A 19,700-nucleotide genomic window follows, 5' to 3' on the forward strand; every position below is an offset into this window, starting at 1 on the left:
AGCTTTAATAGGTCTCTCATTGACCTTGTAAAGCCCTTCGAATCTCTATCCAAGAGTAAAAGCATTTTTCATGTTGTTTTCTCTGGCCAGGTTAACACTTTTCCTTTTATAAAAGCCACCTTCATTCCTTTATCTTCTAGAGCAGATATAGATACAATATTTTTCTTTAGACCAGGTAAATATAAAATATCTTGAAGGTGAGTAGTTTCTCCAAGATCCAAATGAAAAGAAACTGAACCAAACCCTTTTACAGGGTATGTAGTGTTATCTCCAAGGATAATGTTTAAACCAATCTCCCTCTCAAACAAATTAGAGAGGACTTCTTTATAACTAGAGAAGTGCCTAGAGGCACCACTATCCACTAACTAGTTGTTTAAAGAATCTAGAGCAGAAGCACTAGACAAAGCTGAAATCGTGAAGTACTAAGATTGAGAGGCAGCAACATTATTTTCATACCTTTATTTTTGTATCTCTTTTGAGGATGAGGCTCTTGATCACGATCACTGCAAGCATTGCTTCTTCCTTCATATATTCTTCCTCCACAATACCTCCTTTTTTGATCAGGAGATTGATTATTGTAGTTGTTTCTAGTCCTTTGATTATAAGAGGATCTCCTTCCTGGACAATCTTGAGCATAGTGCCCATGTTTGTGATAGTTAAAGCATTCAACATTCCTCATGCTCTTCTTGAAAAACTTGGGTTTGGACTTTGGCTTATAAGATTTTCCCTTTCCTTTCTTTTTCTTTGCTTGTGCAGCGAAGACAGATGGTTCTCCTTCTTCATGTCACTGAATGTTGCCCCTTTAAATAATCCTTGATTCTTCATGCTTGCATCTTCCGATCAATTCATCAAAAGTTGGCAGAACATTGTTATTTTTGATAGCAGTAATGAATACTTCCCAAGCTGCAGGAAGTCCATCAAGGGGTAGGTGTACCAATTCCCTATTAGACAGGGGCTCGCCAACAGACAAAATTTGGTCCTTGAGTTTAGTAATCCTTATAAAATAAGACTGAATAGATTCTCCCTTATTCAATTTGATATCTTTGAGTTGTTTCTTCAGGTCAAGGACGTGATTCAGATTTTGGACTTCAAACATGCCAACAGTCTTGTCATACATTTCCTAAGATGTTTTCAGTTTGGAGATACAAGTAAGAAGATGATCTTTCAAAGAATCAATAATAATTTTGCAGGCTTTGAACTCACCTTTCTTGTATCTTGCTTTAGCAGCAGCAGGGGCATTTTTAGGAGGTTGGGGTACACCTCCTTGGACATACTCTACAACAATGTCACATGGTTCGGGTTCAAGTTCGGGTTCGACAATGATTGGGTTCGGTTTGAGTTCGAATTTTTTGATGAGGTTCGCTATTAGGTTCGTCTATATATATAAACATATATTAATTTAAAATGAATTATAGGATAAAATAGTAACAAATCAACATCAATAAACATAAAATATGCTATCACAAACTTGGAAACTGCAAGGATAAAATACAAGCTTGAGTTGTGACATGAAGTTATTAGTTTTGATCTATGGACTTGGTCATTGGCTATGAGGTTCGCCAAAATTCGAACCTCAAGGTTAAAGTTCGACGAACCTTGTGACATAGCTCTAGAACATCTTCTCCATCCAAGTTAGTGTCCAGCCTAAGTTTCCATGCAACATAATTTGAAGCCCCTGTCAATTTCTCGTTGTCCTTGAAGAAGGATGTAGCCATCTGAATTGATCTACTGTTGTATTTTGAGTAGCAAATAAGGTCTTTCAACAGATAATTGCCTTCAGCTTATTGTTCTTGAGCTTATCTTCACCACAGCTCTGATACCATGTTAAATTTTGCAATTTTTAAATTAATTATCTTAGATCTTCAACCTTTAAGTGCAGACAGTAACCAATAGCCATATAGAAGACAGTCAATGAACAGTAAGACAATAGATTTGGTCCAAGACCAGGGAAAAACCCCACTGTGGGGGAAAACCCTTTAATAATATTCTTCTATTAGATCTTCAGCAAATGTTCAGTAGAGATACATAAGTAGAGTACAAAACCCTTTTCTCAATGACAACAACATTACCCCTTTTCAAACTAGGACAGATCTTCTGAAGTGAGAGATTTGATCACAAATGTAGAATAATAGATCCTTCAATCCTTCAGCAAAGATTACAAGTGCGAATAGGAGATCTGCAAAAACTGATACAAGGGAGATTTGCCACCGATGATAATACAAGATAGAGATCTTGCCAATAATACGAAATCTTCCAAACAATAATGCAAGAAAGAAATCTCCAGAAATGCGACAAATAAATCTCCACTAGATCTGCCAATGATGAAACGAAATAACAGGCTTCCAATAAATTTGCTAACAGTGAGAGAGATAAAATACTGATGCAAGGGCTTTATCACCAATGCAAAAGAGATCACTAGTGATGACAAGAGATTTGCCACTCATAATCAGAGGTCTACCACTGATAATAAGAGATTTGCCAATGATGATAAGAGATTTGCGACTGATAATAAGAGATATGCCAACGATGATAAGAGATTTGCCACTGATAATTAAAGATCTGCAAATATACAATAGATCTGCTAACAATAAGAGAGATAAATTACTGATGTGAGGGATTGATCACCAATGCGAGAGCTAGATCACCAATGCGAGAGCTAGAGAACTCGATGTGTTGCAAATGAAGGCTTCTCTTCAATATATAGGAATCTTTGAGACAAAATCCCTAACTTGAATTAGAAATTTGGAAGCTCCTAGAGTGATCCATTTTTGCACATATCGAAATAGATCAATTTAAGTAATTTTATTTTGCACATGTCAAAATACCTTTATAAAACAATTTTGAAATAACTTTTGCACTTGTAAAAATAATTTGCACTTGAGAAATAATTCGCTTCAAGGGTGAAAGGGGTTAACTCATAATGTGTTTTTCTAGGGAAATTTCTCCCTTAGTTGCACAAAATTCAACATTAACCACTCAAGAAAACTTGGTAAAAACTCCACAAAATCCCACCAAAATTAAAAATATATATGAAATCCAATTTTTGCCCAAAAATTGTCAAGTTTTAAACAAGTCTAGCCAAGTTTTGATTGAATACAACTGAGTTTTAATCGAGTCTAGCCAATTTTGCGAGTTTCCAGCAAGTTTAACAAAGTTTGTCATGTTTTGATGAAGTTGATACATTGTAGACAAGCTTTAACCAACTGCCTCCTTTTCATTGCAAGTGGAGTTTTCTTGGTGAGATTTTACTATTCAAAAACATGCATTTTATATCATGTAACTAAGATATCTCAAGTGATAAGAGTACAAACCAGGGGTTTAAGCAAGGACTATACAAACAACCCCTCACCACATATACAAGTAGCACCAACATGTCTTTGCTAGCCCAATCTTAAAGAGAATCTACATCTTTTCTAAAGATTACAATTCTAGTTGGGGACTAAATTAATAAACCCCACCTTGAAGCCCGCAATCCCCACAAGGTGGAAACGATGGGAGTACCAAAACAGTGAGTTTTATTACTTATTACATATTGTTACTATGCTTAGCACTAAAGGAGTCATCTTGTGCTGGAGGTTGTATAGATGAGGTGCAACATTGTGTTAAGCCATACCACTGTGTTGGGAGAGGCAAAAGTGCTTAGTGCCGACCCATGAATATGGGGAGGTATTGGCACTGGCCATTTGAGTTCTCATAACGATGTCAGAATTATCCACTATGCAGGCAATCCATGATTCAAGTGTCACAATCCCGAATGCATTGCAAGCTACTACAAAGATGACAAATAGAATGTGCCATGGAAACTAGAATACCAACCCAAACATACACTAATTCTAATCATTGTTTTAAGTGTGCCATATTGCAAGTGTGGAGAATCACATCCTGTAACATCAAATGTCTGTACATTAATAGATTTCTGTTTCTAAGTAGCATGAAATGCATCTCTCTAAGTCATTGAAAAAGAGCAAATGTTATGAATGCTAGTGGCCTTTTTTTCTTTGTTTAATTTGGGGAAAAGTCCTTCTAAGAACCTAAGGTGTAAGAGATCTCTTAACTTTAAAGTATACAAGGGTTACTGGATTCTCACAAAAGTACAAATACCAAAAGCCTTGTAGTCTTGGCCCACAGTCAGTCAAGGGGTTCAAGTTATATGATAGCTAATAGTTGTTAACTGATGACAGCTTAATCATGTTGCAATAAAAGTAATGAATACAAACATGCATAAGCCCTGTAATTGGGTGTGAAAGTCAAGAATGGATGTTATCCCCTTATATAGCATCTCCTAGAATAAAATCTCTATCTGTATCAGTGTATTAAGAAAATGCCAAACCAAAACCGAAACCAGCCAGTTCAGTCAGTTCAACCCCCATCACAAAAGCAGGCCTTGAACTGGACTATTGGTTGGTTCCGTAGTGAACCACCTGGTTTGGCATGGAACCAATTAAATCACCTTGTTCCTGTTCTAAACAGGTCTGGACCCATAGAAAACAACAGTGCAGAAAAAAAGGATGGAAAACAGAAAATAAAGGGGAAGCCCCTCCCATATTTGCCTCACACCTCTCTAATGGTTTGGATTTACATCGACATACATGAATGAAAATATATATATGTGTGTGTGTGTGTATTTGCATATTTTATATATTTTTTAGTAAACAAGTTCAAAAAATGGTTTGTCGGTTCCATTCTGGTCAGAGCCTTGAGTGGTCCCAGTTCTGGTACTAACTTTTTGAACATTGAACTGTATGCTTATGGACATTGTATTATAATTATCATGTTGATGGGTATGTCATCCTCAAACATTTGTTCAACAAGTGACAGATTGCAGAGCTGTTAAATCATATTTAGTTCCCTATATCGATATTTTTATAGACAATAACTCCTAAACTTTATTGCACAGTGCATAATTTTAATATTTCCTGGTTGTTGCTCTGATTTTACTAATATCTAGAACAAGTCATTCAGCTTTGTACACACAAATATACTTCAAATGCAATTGCGGTACAGCCATGCAAAGGCTAGAATAATAGAAAGGAACCTGAAAATTACTAATATCGTAATGCAGACTGATAAATTCTTTCAATCAACATACAGGGATCCTGTATAGTGGCCAATCAAGCATAGAACAGTAAAAACTTATACAAGCAACATAATAGTCCAGAACTAGGAAGACAACAGTAAGTGATTGCAAACCTGTTGACGAAATAACTTTGCATGACTTTTATCACAAATACCATCCATCTCCTTCAGGACTCCCAAGTTTATTGTAGACATGTACCTGCATCAATAAAACATTCCCAAACAGTAAAGCATGCATTCCCCAAGAAACATTAGAGAGCAAAATGTATGGATTACCTTAAATTAAGATAAGCATTAATGAGTGATGATGCAATTGTAAAAGCTTTGGATGATGCAGATATCCATGCAGCTCTTTGACCAAGAATCTTTGACCATGAATTTCTCAAATTTCTTTGGGCCGCTGGCCTCCATAGCCTAGAACCAGCAGGTGACTGCACAATGGGACTTGTGCTCCCTTGCATTATTAGTATTACCCTACACATAAGAATTAGACAGAAACATATGAATAAATCATGCACAGCAACAATCATATAAATGAGTAGCAAGATTCCTACCCTCCCAACTACCCCTCCTTTTAGAAAATGAAATGTTTATCGATGTCCTCGGAAGAACAGAAGAAGTGAGTAAGATTGAGAGACAAATCAACATGTAGAGAACAGGAGTGAAGTGCATAAAATTGGAAACTATTTTGATACCAAACACAATGCAATTTGATTCAAAACTTTACAATCACTGCAAAAACTTCAACTCGAGATGCAACAACAACCTTACTCCAGCAAAATAACCCGTTTGACTCACAACACATAAACATTGTTGATAGTGGTTTTCGAGACTGGGGGAATTTAGCTTGAGGAAGATTCATGGAGGTTCAGGGTTTTGAAAGGTACAGTGTAGCAAAAGGAGGTGGATTATGTTGACTTTTTGTGTAGCATCGGGAGGAATTCCCACATGCCTAAGTCGGCTTAGAAGAATTATGAAAGATCAAATTAAAATTTTGATTTTTGAAGCATCAAGTCGGCCCAGCTAATGAAAGGATGTGTCCCTTGGGTAATTTTACCCCCATTCGACTAGTATATATAGATGATGTGACATTTCTTTTTACACACCAACAAAAAGCAAGAAGGACTATTCTCATGTGGAAGAGGGCAGCAAGAGAGAGGGCCGCAGGGCCTACCACAGACCTTGAAGAGGACAGGCCAACACCTGTTGGATGCTGACCGCACCTCAAAATGGGGAAAGAGGGCCAAGGGCAAGGAGGGCCAAGGAGTGGTTGAGTCTAGTCAGAAAGGCAAGAAGAAGGATCTAAGCAAGATCAAGTGCTTCCATTGCCATGATTTTGGAGTCTGGACACTATACCACTAAGTGTCCTAAGCAGAAGAAGGAGTCCGGTAAGGATCATGTAGCTGCATCAGCGGAGGCAGATGTATTTCCTGCCTAGTTCGAGAAAGATTTCTCATTGATAGCTTGCATGGCAAGCTCAGCAGACATCAATGTATGGTAAATTGATTCAAGAGCATCCTTCCACATGATTGGGAACAAGAAGAATTTCAGCAGCCTAAAGGAGAAGGACATGAAGTTTCAGATTGAGCTAGGAGATGATGGTATGTATGCAGCTAGATGAGTTGGTATTGTTAGTTTTCAGAGGGAGTAGGGTAATCTTCTCCATCTCAAATATGTCATCTATGTGCCAGGATTAAAGCAAAATCTTGCTTCGGTAACTACTTTTGAGGACAAGGGTTATGATGTCATCTTCAGGAGAGGTAAGGCTTACCTCTAGCACTTCGCTTCTGGATGTAAGAAGCAGATAGGTGTGAGGATGAAGAATCTCTACAAGTCCAAGTAGAGACAAGTGTAGCCTTGAGCAGCAAGGCAGGGAGAGCTAAGAGTAGAGAAGTGATGGTTGAGGAGAGCAGAACTCAGAGGGAGTCCTTACAACAAGAGCATATTAGAGTACCTGAGAAGAAGTTACTCAAGATAGAGCCTCAACCAGTGTCTCAGTTTGAGTCTAGGCTAGTCAGTAATTGGGCCGACCAACAGGATGATGAAGACCATTGCCCAGGGCGAGTGGAGGCAGCCACTCAGTCAGAGACTCCTAGTATAGGGAGAGTTCAAGCCAAGTGGGCAGAGGATTTGTTTAAGGGATATCAGGATAGAGTTGGATCTTCCAGTATCACCTTCAACCAGAGGAAGCAGCCATAAAGGTAAACAAGGTACATGGTACTTATGACTGAAGTGATGGACTCGCAGAGCATGGTTGGAAAGAATAGGCCTTCAAATCAGGTTCCACAGAAGAAAGCAGGGAAGTCTTCTAGTTCAGAGGGAGCAGTTGCAGCAGCAGAGAACATGGTAGTGTTGAAGACAGACCCAGGTGACGAGGTTCTTCTAGAAGCACCTTCCTTGCTAAGAGGGAGTGTTGAAAATAGTAGCGAGTAAGGTCTTCTTTGACTTGTGCCTTAGTCAAAGAGACCACAAGCAGTCTTTCTTTAGCACGCACAAGTTCCTATAATTAAGGATGAGTTCCTATAAATTAGGACGAGTCATGGAGCAATTTGACTTAAGCCCAAGAGTTGGAGGCTCAGTTCGTTTGTCTCCTAGTGCAAGTTATCTTTGGAAAAAGACAACCAAGTGAGCTTCAGTTTTTAATTGAGGCAAGACGAGTTACATGAGTCAATTAGACTTAGTTAACTAGTCAATCACAAGACCGAGTTCCAAAAATATACTTGTCAGATGTAGCTTGCTCGAATTGCTTATAAGGAGGATGAACGCACATAATTGATTCATTATTTTGTGTGAGCGCAAGGTTGCGAGACAAGATAAAGAGCACGAGTTTGTGTGAAGAAGCTTGTGGGAGAGAGAGAGTGTCAAGGAGAAGCTTGTGTGCAGATTGGTGGAAGGGATTTTTAACTTGGGATGTGTGCTACGATTTAGGAATTAATTCCTAAATAATGGGAGCTCCCTATGTGCAAGGATTTAGGGTGAATGCACTAGGAAATAGGGGCTTCAGAAGTGCGCAAGGAAATTGGGAAGCAAGATTAGGGTTCTTATAAGGCGTTTCAAGCTTAGGACAAGCAGGGAGAGCAAGATTGTTTTATGATTGAAACAGTTGTATTCAAAGAGATCTATTGCTCAAATTTCTATCAATAAAATTTTCAAACAAGTAGAGTGTTTTCCCATTTGAGTTCCCTGGAAAAATATTATGTTTTTGCTATTGTGTGACTGTGTTTTTTGTTCCTATTCCGCTGTAAATAAGTAGAGCAATTATGTGTCTTGGGTTACAAATTAGTTTCAAATTTGTTCATTCGAGCAGTAGCAAAATTTCAAGGAAATTCTACAAGGAGGGTTTAAATATTTGGGTCTCTTTCTAAAACCTAATGACTATAGGATGACATATTGAAAATGGATGATAAAAAAGATTCAAAAGAGAACCAAGATATGGTGCAATAGATGGTTTTCGCTAGGAGGTAGATTGACATTAGTTCAGTGTTGAAGGCAATACCAGTGTATTGGTACTACATGACTTTCATTCCAAAAGGATGTTGGAAGTGATACGAGAAAAATGTACATTTAGGTGGGTAGGGAATAGAGAAAGAGATGGTATTCCTTTGGTAAAGTGATAGTCATTAGCTAAACATAAGGAAGTAGGTCGTTGGGGACTTGAAAATATTCACTATTTTGGTCAGCGTTTGGTTGCTAAAAGATTATGGAAGATAATCTCAAATAGGGACTGTGGAGGCAGGTCATTCTTCATAAAATATTGAACCCCTAACAATTCATGAGTGGATAAGGATGGAGAAAAAAAACATGTATTGGCCCTCTGCAAGGTTCTTGTTTTGTCTTTCCCTTAGTGGGGAAATGGATTGTTTGGAAAGTTGGCAATGGGGGGGAAGTAAGGATTGAAACAAAGCCTTGAGTGTGTTATGAAGAAGTCTACAAATTATCTCAAGGGCTGATGTCTAAGTTGCAAAGTCAAGGTATTTTTCATCTTGATCAGGTTGTGGATGTAGTGAATTCATCACTAGGGAAACAAGAATGGATTGTTGGGTAGAGGATAGTGCTTTTAGAGGAGGAGAATGCATAGTGGAAAATTTATGTGGACTCCAACCAACCCAAAGAGAGCCATATTTGTATTATTGCTTAATAGGATGCATTGGTTTGGTCCAAAAATCCTTTGCAGGATGAATACATCCCTGCATTGGGATACAAGGCTATGGGCCATGTTAATGGAGACATATCAAGAATATGAAGGATGGTGGTGGAAGGCAATATGGAAGTGGTCAACTCCTCTTATGACTAAGGTATATGTGGCTGGTGACGAGAAATAACACTTTAACTTGGGAGGTTCCTCAAAGAAGAAGCAGACCAAGGCCTAAAAGATGCACCTTTCGCAAATAGACATTGGAAACAAAACACAATTTGATATTCATTTGTCCTTATACTAGAGAGGCGTGAGAAGAAATGGACTTGCAAACTGCTTGAGGAGAGGATGGCAAGGCCTCAATGTAAAGAGTGTACAAAATTTGTTTACAAACGAATACATAGACCCTATCATGCTCTCTTTTTAGTAGTCTCATGGGGTATTTGGCTAGCTTGCAATGAATACATTTTTCAAGATATATTTATGCCATCATATCAATGTTCATCCCAAATCAGGTTAGTACTTTCAAGATTCAAAATATCTCCAAAAATTCAAAAGCATAGGATTTTGTGTCACCCACAGATTGATAAGAATGAGGCCTGGAGGTATTTTGACAGGGATAGTCAAGATAATAATACTGCTAGTCAAGCAGGTGGTTCATTATTTTTAAATGAGTCACATTTATTTAAATTCAAGGTAGCTTGTGGGGGGGTAGCGGTGCGGGGAAAAGAGGCAACCACAAATTTGTTGAGCTAATGGCATTGAAGCTTTTATTCAAATTGGTTGCAGATCAAGGAGTCAATGAGCTCCAGGTGTTTGCAGACTCAAAAATTGTTATAAACGGAATGGCAAGATGTTTTGGGTAGCATCGGGAGTATTCTCACATGTGGGGCAAGTGAGCTAAGTGATAGGGCATTGCACCCATAGACCATGGTATTCCACCAAGTATTATGATGGCCAATGGTATTACCATGGTATTACACCCTTTGGAGAAGGATAAGTACAAGGGTGAGTGATTCATTCTTGTCTTGTAGCTCAACAAGAGAGCATATTGTGGAGGAGAAGGTCAATTAAGCCTCAGACTTTTGAGGATTGAGAGGGCCTGTGGAAGGTAGACAGCAAGAGAGCATCTTGTGGAGGAGAAGGTTGGGTAGGCCTCAGACCTTTGAGGGTTGAGAGGGCATGGAGAAGGTAGACAGGAAGAGAGCACCTTGTGGAGGAGAAGGTCGAGTAGGTCTCAGACCTTTGAGGGTCGAGAGGGCCTATGTAAGGTAGATGACAAGAGAGCATCCTGTGGAGGAGAAGGCCAAGAGGGCAGAGAGGGCCTGTGGTAGGCCTCAGATTTGTGAAAGGGATGAGTAGGCCTCAGATCTGTGGAAGGGCTAAGTAGGCCTCAAATTAGTGGCTTGTCAAGAGAGTTGAGAGAGCCTGTGAAAGCCTAGACGGGCCGAGAGAGTTGAGCAAGCCAGCAGGGGTAGAGGATCAGGAGCAAGAGGCTCCTAAGATGAGTATGGACTAGCAACAGGGACACAGCCTGTAGATCTGGAGGAGGAGCGAGATGTTCCTTCGAGCTCTACCAGGAGAAGGTTGCCTCAAACTTTTGAGGGTCGAGTGGGCCTGTGGAAGGTGTTTGGCAAGAGAGCTGAGAGGGCCAAGTAGGGCACAGACGTGCGGGATCACAAGACATTGAGAGAGAGATTCTCTCATGGAAGCAAGAGATTTGCATGGCTAATATTTCTATTTGTTATGATTGAGATACTCAGTTATGCTAGGTCTGAGGAAAGAGCACGGAGCAACAAAGGAGATCCAAATCATCCAGACCGAGGGCAGGTCTAGGGCTTGATCCGCTAGATTAGATCCAAGGTAATTGTTGTGTATGCAATTTCCTCAAGGACCATTATCCTAGTAAGGGAGCCCAAGTAGGTTTTGAGAATAATTAATGAAGAACTATTGATTTGGCAAAACTTGTGTGCAATATGTTACTGTGCATGATCTAATTGTTGGTTTTATAAGTTTCGTTGTGCATAATTTGTTTCTGGTTAAACCAGTGTTGCAGGAACCGTCCCCCCCCCAAGGATCCAAAGGCAGATCCGCGTCCCGTACAGATCCGCCACCGATCCTTCGGCGGAACCGCGGATTGGAAAATCGGATCCGCGGATCATCTTTTTTTTGGCGGTTCCTACAAAAATGGATTCGTGGGGCCCCGATCCGTGGCTCCTACTACCCGATCCGCGGTTCCTATTTCCCGATCCGCGGATCCAGAAAGGATCGGGTGCGGATCTGTGGAGGTTCGGGCGTGTATCCACCGCGGATCACGAGCGGATCTAAGAGAAGGTGGATGGTTCCGCGGGGCTTTTTTTGTTTTTGGAAATTTCGAACTGTTCTGTGAGGAACTACACTTTCCGAATACTCCCAAGGCGCTCCCTAATGGTAATGTTAAATTCTTAAAGTAAAAGTGACATTCTCCTTTATCTTTCATTTCCATCCTTTTACTTAAATTTTTAACATTACCATGAAATGACTCAGGATGTTTGAGAGTGGTTCCAACCTCATCGGACTTCATATGGAGAAAATAGAATTTCATATCCCATTCAAAATTCAGCAGACTTAACAGTTTTCAGGATCAATGGGATTGTGGTGTTTCATTGGATTATATCATGTATGAGGGCATGTGATTGGCATTTAATCAAGAGCAACAAGCCCTATATGTACCCTCCCCAGTGTTGGTGTTATTGATTGTTGAACTCCTTTGTCATGGCCTTAACAATTATGTACCCTTCACTCAAGTCAAAATCATTGATCAGGCATGTTAAGCTTTCTTTACCATATTATAAGGCTTGGATTAAGCTGTTTGATCAAAATTAGGCAATGTTGACTAAAATCCCTATAGAATTGAAGTAGAGGCAAAGGCTAGACAAGAGAAAAGGAATCTAGATTGTAGATGGTTGATGCTAGAATACTTAATCATTGATGTACAATGGATGCCATATCTATCTTGATTTATGTAAAAATATGCATGTTTTCATGTCTTCTACAACTAATTTGGTATTTTGGATTTTTTTTTAATATAAATGCAAAAATTTAAAAAAAAATTAAAAAAAAAAAAAAATATATATATATATATATAGTAGACGCTTTTGAGATGCTTCGCTTCCTAGATTTTTGGAAAATGAGGCTTCCGCGTCCCCGCTTCGTGCAACATTGGGTTAAACACATTAGTGTGCTTCAATTAATTAGCTGGTTTAAATTTAATTTGAGACTGATACCAGATCTAGTGTGTGTGTGTGTGTGTATGCACGCACTAAGTCTAGTGCCCACAGAATCTAACATGGTATCAAAGCATGGTCTCTGAGAAAGGCAATTGAATCTGAGATTTGCACATGTGATAGCTCTAAGAGGAAGTTGTGGGAACTATTGCAGGTAGCAACAATGTTTTGAAGACCCATGCCAAGAGAGTTGGCTAAGTATGGCACACTGCTTGTACGGGCCGTAAAGGCCAGAATCAACATGCCTAGTGCCACATAGTAGTGTGAAGGACTGTGTCGCGGGCAGAGTCCTATACTAGGCATGATCGAGTAACTGCAAGATGCAATGGTGCGCAAAGGTCACTAGGCAAAGGATTTTCCGTGAGTCCCAATATAAAAGTTCAAGGTTTTCAGTGCGTGTGGGTTTGGACCCTTGGACCAGCAGTGGTAATGCCTATAGACTTCCACCTGATTGATCATCTTTTTATCAAATGTTGGCATCACACATCTTGATCACATTGCAGACCCTGGGAATACAAATTTATTTTCTCAGGCTTGGAAAACAGCTAATCAACTTGGAATCCCTGACATATGGCAAGAAGACTGGCTCAAATATACAAATGCTCTTATAGAATCTCATGTTAGGATTATTGACGGGGATGATGAATTGATTTGGGCACAGGCGAAGCATGGGATATACACTCCCAAGGATGGATATCCTGTTATTTTCTCTGCACATAGGCCACCAGTAATTGACTGGTGGTGGAATATACTATGGAAGTTGAAAGCCCCCCCTCGCACAAGACTATTCATGTGGACAGTCCTTCGTCATAAAGCACCCACTGGGGATAACCTTATGAAGCGATCCTTTTATGGACCCACATGGTGTTGTTTATGCCGACAAGACTTAGAATCTACTGAGCATCTCTTTCTCCATTGTCCCATTACTAAGGATTTTTGGGCCCTGATCCACACCTCTCTCCCATTACCCATCAGCTAGCAAGGCAATACCATTCTTGAGGCTTGGCAATCATGGTGGTCATTGGTTAGGCCACTTAAAGCTAGGAATCTCCCATTATTAGTCTGTTGGACCATCTGGCTAGCTCGAAACAAGCTTATTTTCAGCAATACATTACCCCTCTGGCACCATGCATCTGCCCGTGTCTTGTCCATTTACTCCTTTATTCCTGATGAGGATAGACCTGCCCCCCAACGCACCATCACCACTGAAGTCATTGACAAGAGTATTCCCTGGGCCTATTTTGATGGGTCTGCACAAGCTATGGGTTGTGGTGGGGGAGCCTTACTACACTTAACCGAGACCCACTTCTTCAAAATACAGATGGGGTTGGGCAATGGGACTAATAACTTTGTTGAATTGATCACCCTCAGACATCTCTTGCAATTTGCTTTAGAAAAACAGTGTAGGCATCTACAAGTTTATGGTGACTCCAAGATTATTATAAATTGGTTCAACAGCAGTGTTTTTAAACCCGGCTGGCTCGGAACCGACTCGGCCGAGTTGGTCCTAGTCGGACAAAAAAAAATTGACCCAGCCATTGAACCGGTTCAGCCGGCCGGGTTAATACTGAGCCGGTCGAGCTCGGTATTAACCCGATCGGCTCAGCCGAGTCCGTATCAACCCGGCCGGGTTACAGACAGCGGCCATTGAACCCCAAAAAACGTTTATTTTTTATTTTTTTGAGTGTGGGGGACTCCCTGGGCTTTCCTGTCTAACTCATGGGTTTCCCTGTCTAACTCTAATCCCTAGTATTGATATGCTATTCATGGTAATGTTAAATTCTTAAAGTAAAAGGATGAAAATGAAGATTAAGAAGACTTTTACTTAAATTTTTAACATTACCATGAAATGACTCAGGATGTTTGAGAGGGGTTCCGGCCTCATTGGATTTCATATGGAGAAAGTAGAATTTTAGATTTCATTCAAAATCCAGCAGACTTATCAGTATTTCAGGATTTCAGGATTGGGGGATTGCAATGTTTCCATTGAATTTTGTCATGTATTAGGGTATGGAACTTGTATTTAATCAAGAGCACCAATCCCTCTATATACCTTGATGTTAGTTACATTGGTTGTCGAACTCCTCCGGGATTCGCTCCCAAACTGGAAGCTTATGAAAATGTCGCTCCCGCTCCCACTCACAAGCAACACTGAGCCAGATGATGTTGGCAACTAGCAGTATCCAGTAGTACTGGTCACAAACTTTTGTTGTAGAGGCCATTTCTAGCTTCCTTGGTTATTTGTTTTTGTTTTGATCTCTATATCATCATCGTGTATGTATTGGACAGTGCACTGGGTGCCATTTTGATATAATCGATATATTCATGAGCTTACTTTGATCATATGTTGTCTTCTATCTATATTCTAATGCTGTGTGTTTGGAAACATGAATGAAGATCTTTAAAATTATGTGTTTTTATAAAATAAAAAAATATTTAATGTATTTTTCACAATGACCGAGTCATTGAAATCGAGTCGGCCGAGTCGAGACCGAGTCGAAGTCGACCCTTGGCCGAGTCGGATTCGAAGTCGGAGTTTTAAAACATTGTTCAACAGTATATCTAATTGTCATGCATATACTCTGAGACATATATTGGATGATGCACTTCGTTTAAGGGCCCAATTTGACACCATTGTATGTCATCATATCTACAGGGAGCACAACAAGATTTCCGACCAGCTTTCCAAGGAGGCTACGATCTGGCCTCAGGGTACATGGTTGATTCAGGAGCAGCAGGATATGGAACACTATCAGTACTATCATCGGCCATATATTGACATCAGAGCATAGGGGCTGTAAGGGCCTGATTTACTTGATATATTTTGATCTACACTTGTACATATTCTCACTGAACACTATACTGTCTATATTATATTTTGACATGTAATTATGCACTTACTATCAGCACTCCCTACAGGGTTTTTTGTACTTTGTATATCTGAAGGGCGAGCCGCCCCATCCTATAGCATATGCTTCTTCAAGCATCTACAACATGTAATTTTCAAATATTAATGGAAATTACGATTTTTCCACAAGGGGAAAAAAGTTAAGGTTTTATAACTCAAAAATTAAAAAAAAAAAAACTATTGATGTGAAAAGTGCATATGGTTCAACTAACATCCACTGGTTACCTGGGTAATCAACCAGCGTTTCCAATGGTTTTCTAGAAGAATCGCTTGGGTGCATTACATGTCTTCAACGCAATAACAGCTGTATCGTCCAGTGAAGTTGCCATCACCCTCTTATTGTTGCTAATGGTTTTCTAGAAGAATCTCTTGGGTGCATAACATGTCTTCAATGCAATAACAGCTGTATCCTCCAAAACCCATCACTGATCCGCAGTGCTCCATCAAGTTGCCATCACCCTCTTATTGTTGCTAAATGTAGAATCTACCTAGAGAATTGTCCATATTGAGTATTTCCTTGGTTACAAAGTTACCTAACAAGCAATAATCCAACTACAGACATCTTTTCTCTTGTGGTTGATCGGGGCAAACATTTTTTTTTTTGTCTATCACCATCACCATCTCCTAGTAAATGCTTTAGATCATGTTGTGACTTGAATGTTAAATACTCCAAGCAGTTAACCTGAAAATTGATGTTTCATGATGTCCCACGTTCTTAAATTAAAAGAAGATAGGTGCTGGGGTTTTGCAAATATTTAAGCAAGCTCCACTATGGGAAAATTTCATAATTAAGAATACTTGAGCCAGAGTCCTACTGGGATGGATGGGTAACCTTCTGCATTCACTTCAAACAAAATCTCTGAAATTGCCCTTGCTGTCCAAGAACAAAGTTCAAACGCGTTCATTTTATAATGTAAAAGATTATTAAAAGTAAATATTGTCTAACCTAGCTCTCTGATACCACCGCTCGTGCCGTAGCTTTCATGATCTTACCAGCTACAATTTTCTTCGCAGCATGCCCTCCATCTGCACCACGGTCTTTTTCGTACCAAATATATTTATCTTTCATGCCAATTACAGCACGTTTTGTGTGTTTGTGAATGAATTTAGCCTTTGGGATTTGTATTGCAACCCTCCCTGGTTTAATGCATGTCTAGCCCCTTGAACTCACTGGGTTTCGTTGCTGCCCGACAAAGCTGTGGGAGTGTTAATTGGATCGAATACTGTCTCAACCTTGAACAACTGTACAATATATCCAGCTCTAACACTCTCTCAACCTTGATCAACTGTACAATATATCAAACGCTAAACATTTGTTTCCTCACAAAAAAAAATCGATTTTGTCGGGAGTTGGGATTGTCACAGTATGGCATCCTTCCTCGTTCTGAGAGAGTCCTTAAGTTGTATTGTAATATTTTGTCCGTTAAATATTTGGCTAGGTCAAATTAAATAAATTTGACCGGATGAAATTATATATATATATACTAGCAATTGTCCCAAAAGGTACAAAGAGAGCCCGATAGGATTATTAAATTGGAATTGTTGAATTTTTTTAAAAGAGATATTGGTTCAATCAGCCTAGTCGCCTACACTGCCACAACTCTTCTCGGTAAACCCTGACAGCGATTCTGCTTTTGTGAAAAAATAAAATTTGCACCAGTAAACGTCACACATATACCTATACAGCTAGATTGTTGATTGATATCTTTGGACGTTGAATAATTTAAGGTAGATCTATTTGCTATTATGCATTTGTGGAAAAATGAAAATTTGCACCAGTAAGCATCACAAATATATACAGTTGGATTGTTGATTCATACCTTTGGACATGCTCGATTAATGAATAATTTAGGGTATAATATATTACGTAAACAAAGGATCAAAGGGGGAAGGGGTGGGGTTTGTGTACTGGATCAAGCCTCTGAGATTCATGGGAGAAACGAAGGAAGAATCCCTGCCCAAAACCTCCTCTGCAATCATCCACTGTACCCTCTCAGTTGGATGAAATTTGTCCTAGTAAACATATTCCTTGGGATCCTTGCAGATTGAGCACCCTGGATCCAACCCACAGCCTACATGGCCATTGTATGGACCATCTCCACAGAAAACTTGTTGACCCACCCCGTACCTCCTAGTCTTCGTCATCCAAAATGAGGTCTAGTCTGCAGCACCCTAGGCCGATGGCCTAGGCTGCACTGGTTCGAGTCCTCCTGCCGACGGAACCCTCCTCGCTCTCTTTTTCACATCCCCCTCAGGTGAGAAAGGATCCATAACCCTATATAATCTTATTAATGAATATTATTATATATAATATTATATTAATATTAAGGTTTAATCCTATTCATATTACCAAGAATAATTTAAGAGAGTCATAAACTAAGCAATATGGGGATTAACAAAAAAAATTAATTAATTAATCTATAAATAAATAAAAATAATTTTTTAGGAAGAAAGTGCAGGAATCTAGCATCTGTTGATACTCCAGCCATCATCTCTATTTAAATTAACAAGTCTTTTTTTCAATTTCTAAGGCCTCTCTAAATTTACGATAATGAAAATGGTCAATCCTCGCAATGACCTTAGCCTCTTCAATGGAGATGTGATGATTGGTTTTTTCTGCATGCTCTACCAAAGCGGAGGAGCGAGACCTTCCATGCCTGATGTCGGCAGCATGTTCACAAATCCTTTGGTTAATGGATCGACCAGTCTCACCAATATAAGGAGCTCGACAAGAATAGGGAATGATATAAACACCCTTCTAATCCTTAGGGTTAATCGGGTCCTTAACAAAATGAAGAGAACTTCATATAGTGTTAAGAGGTCTAAAAGAAGAATGAATCTTATGCTTCCTCAAGATCCTAGCGATTTTATCCGTGGTCCCTAGAATAAAGGGAAGATGAACACTGGAAGACCAATCCTTGGGGTCAATCTTACTCTTAGGACCCTTTTCAGCATTTTGAAAAGCCTTAAGACCTTGAGACCTACTATAACCATTCTTATTAAAAACTTCCAGGAGGTCAGTTTTCTCATCTTCAAGGTGATTTTCGTCATAAACTTGCAACGCCCGCCGAAGTAGCTAAGGTGTTGAGAACGCCTATCTTTTGAGTAGGAAAATGATGGGAGCTAGCATGGACTTAAATTGAATTTAGTTATTTTAGAGATGTTACAAATGTTTAACATTTTGACTTAGTCAAATTAAAATTAAAATATAAAATATAAAATTTTCCAACCCATGGTTTTTCCTTATTATATTTTTAATCTATGGTTTTTTCCCATGGTATTTTTCTCTAATGTGAGTTATTTAAAGGTTAATATTTAAACTAATCTAAATTCATTTTAACTCTACATCTACCAAATGCCAAAAAAATCAAATCTCTTTTCACACTTAAAAAATCAATACCTCAAAAAAAAAGTCCCTCTTAACACATAATAAACTTACAACTAAAAATAAATCGAAACTAATTTTTAAATTTAAAATTTAAAATTTATATTTCAATTAAATTATAAAAATAAATTAATAATACATTGCATTTAAAAAATAAAAATAAAAATAAAAATCCTCAAAAATCTTTGCTTTTCTGAGCTTTTTTCTTTCGATCTTTGATTTTTATGATTTTTTCGTGCTTTCTTGATTTTTTTTGCATAGAATCTTTTTTGAGCTTTTGTGCTTTCTTGACTTTCCGTGCTTTCTTGATTTTCCATTGTTTTGTTTTCTGGTTCAGATCAACGGTTGAAAGTGTTTCATCTGATCTAACGGATCAGAGTAAAAGTGTTGATGAAAAGTTGATGCATAGGAAAGGCCTATCGGCCTAATTAAATTAAATCAAATTCAAAATAAAATAAAGTAAAATTGTTAATTAAAAAAAAATTGAGATGAAATCTTGAATTTGTTATTTATAGTTTTTGTGTTAGAAATTTTAACTTTGAGTTATAAAATTGAAATAAAATACATAAAATTATTAATTAAGGTAAAATAATTAATTTATAATGATAAAACTAAAATAAAATAGTAAATTTACAATTGAATAGTTTTTAGGTTAGATAAACATTTTGACTCCAAGTTATAAAATTAAACTTAAAAAAAATACATAAAATTATCTATTAAAATAAAATTGAAGAAAAATAGATAAATTAAGGTAAAATAGTCAATTTATTCGTTGGCAGTTTCGACTCCAAGTTGGGAAAAATGCCTCCAAGTTCGGAAAAACCATGGTATTCTTCTCTAATGTAGTCTATTTAAAGACTTAAAACTCCAATTCCACACATAAAAATAGCCAAGCATTTGATCCATGTGTTCATGGATCACTTTGGAATC

At 38.5% G+C, this 19,700-nt stretch overlaps 1 protein-coding gene across 3 annotated transcripts in view; it reads right to left on the reverse strand.

Annotated features, from left to right (window-relative positions):
* LOC149263248 (uncharacterized) overlaps window positions 1–16,776 on the reverse strand; it is an 86,892-nt gene extending 70,116 nt beyond the window's left edge. The window contains exons 1-3 of one of the 3 annotated variants that reach the window (XM_089387469.1): window positions 16,379–16,776; window positions 5,353–5,550; window positions 5,191–5,275 (exon numbers count right to left, since the gene is read on the reverse strand). In XM_089387469.1, the coding sequence (XP_089243595.1) occupies window positions 5,191–5,275; window positions 5,353–5,537 (270 nt within the window). In that variant the 5' untranslated portion in view covers window positions 5,538–5,550; window positions 16,379–16,776. Of the gene's footprint in view, window positions 1–5,190; window positions 5,276–5,352; window positions 5,551–15,610; window positions 15,880–16,331 lie in introns of those variants that run through there. The other 2 variants (XM_089387460.1, XM_089387464.1) reach the window with 2 other exon arrangements.
* Between the last annotated feature and the right edge of the window lie 2,924 nt (window positions 16,777–19,700).

The sequence above is a fragment of the Pinus tabuliformis genome, chromosome 6, assembly GCF_031772625.1.
Source record: "Pinus tabuliformis cultivar Carrire ecotype Pingquan chromosome 6, CPIR1, whole genome shotgun sequence".
Taxonomy (NCBI): Eukaryota; Viridiplantae; Streptophyta; class Pinopsida; order Pinales; family Pinaceae; genus Pinus; species Pinus tabuliformis.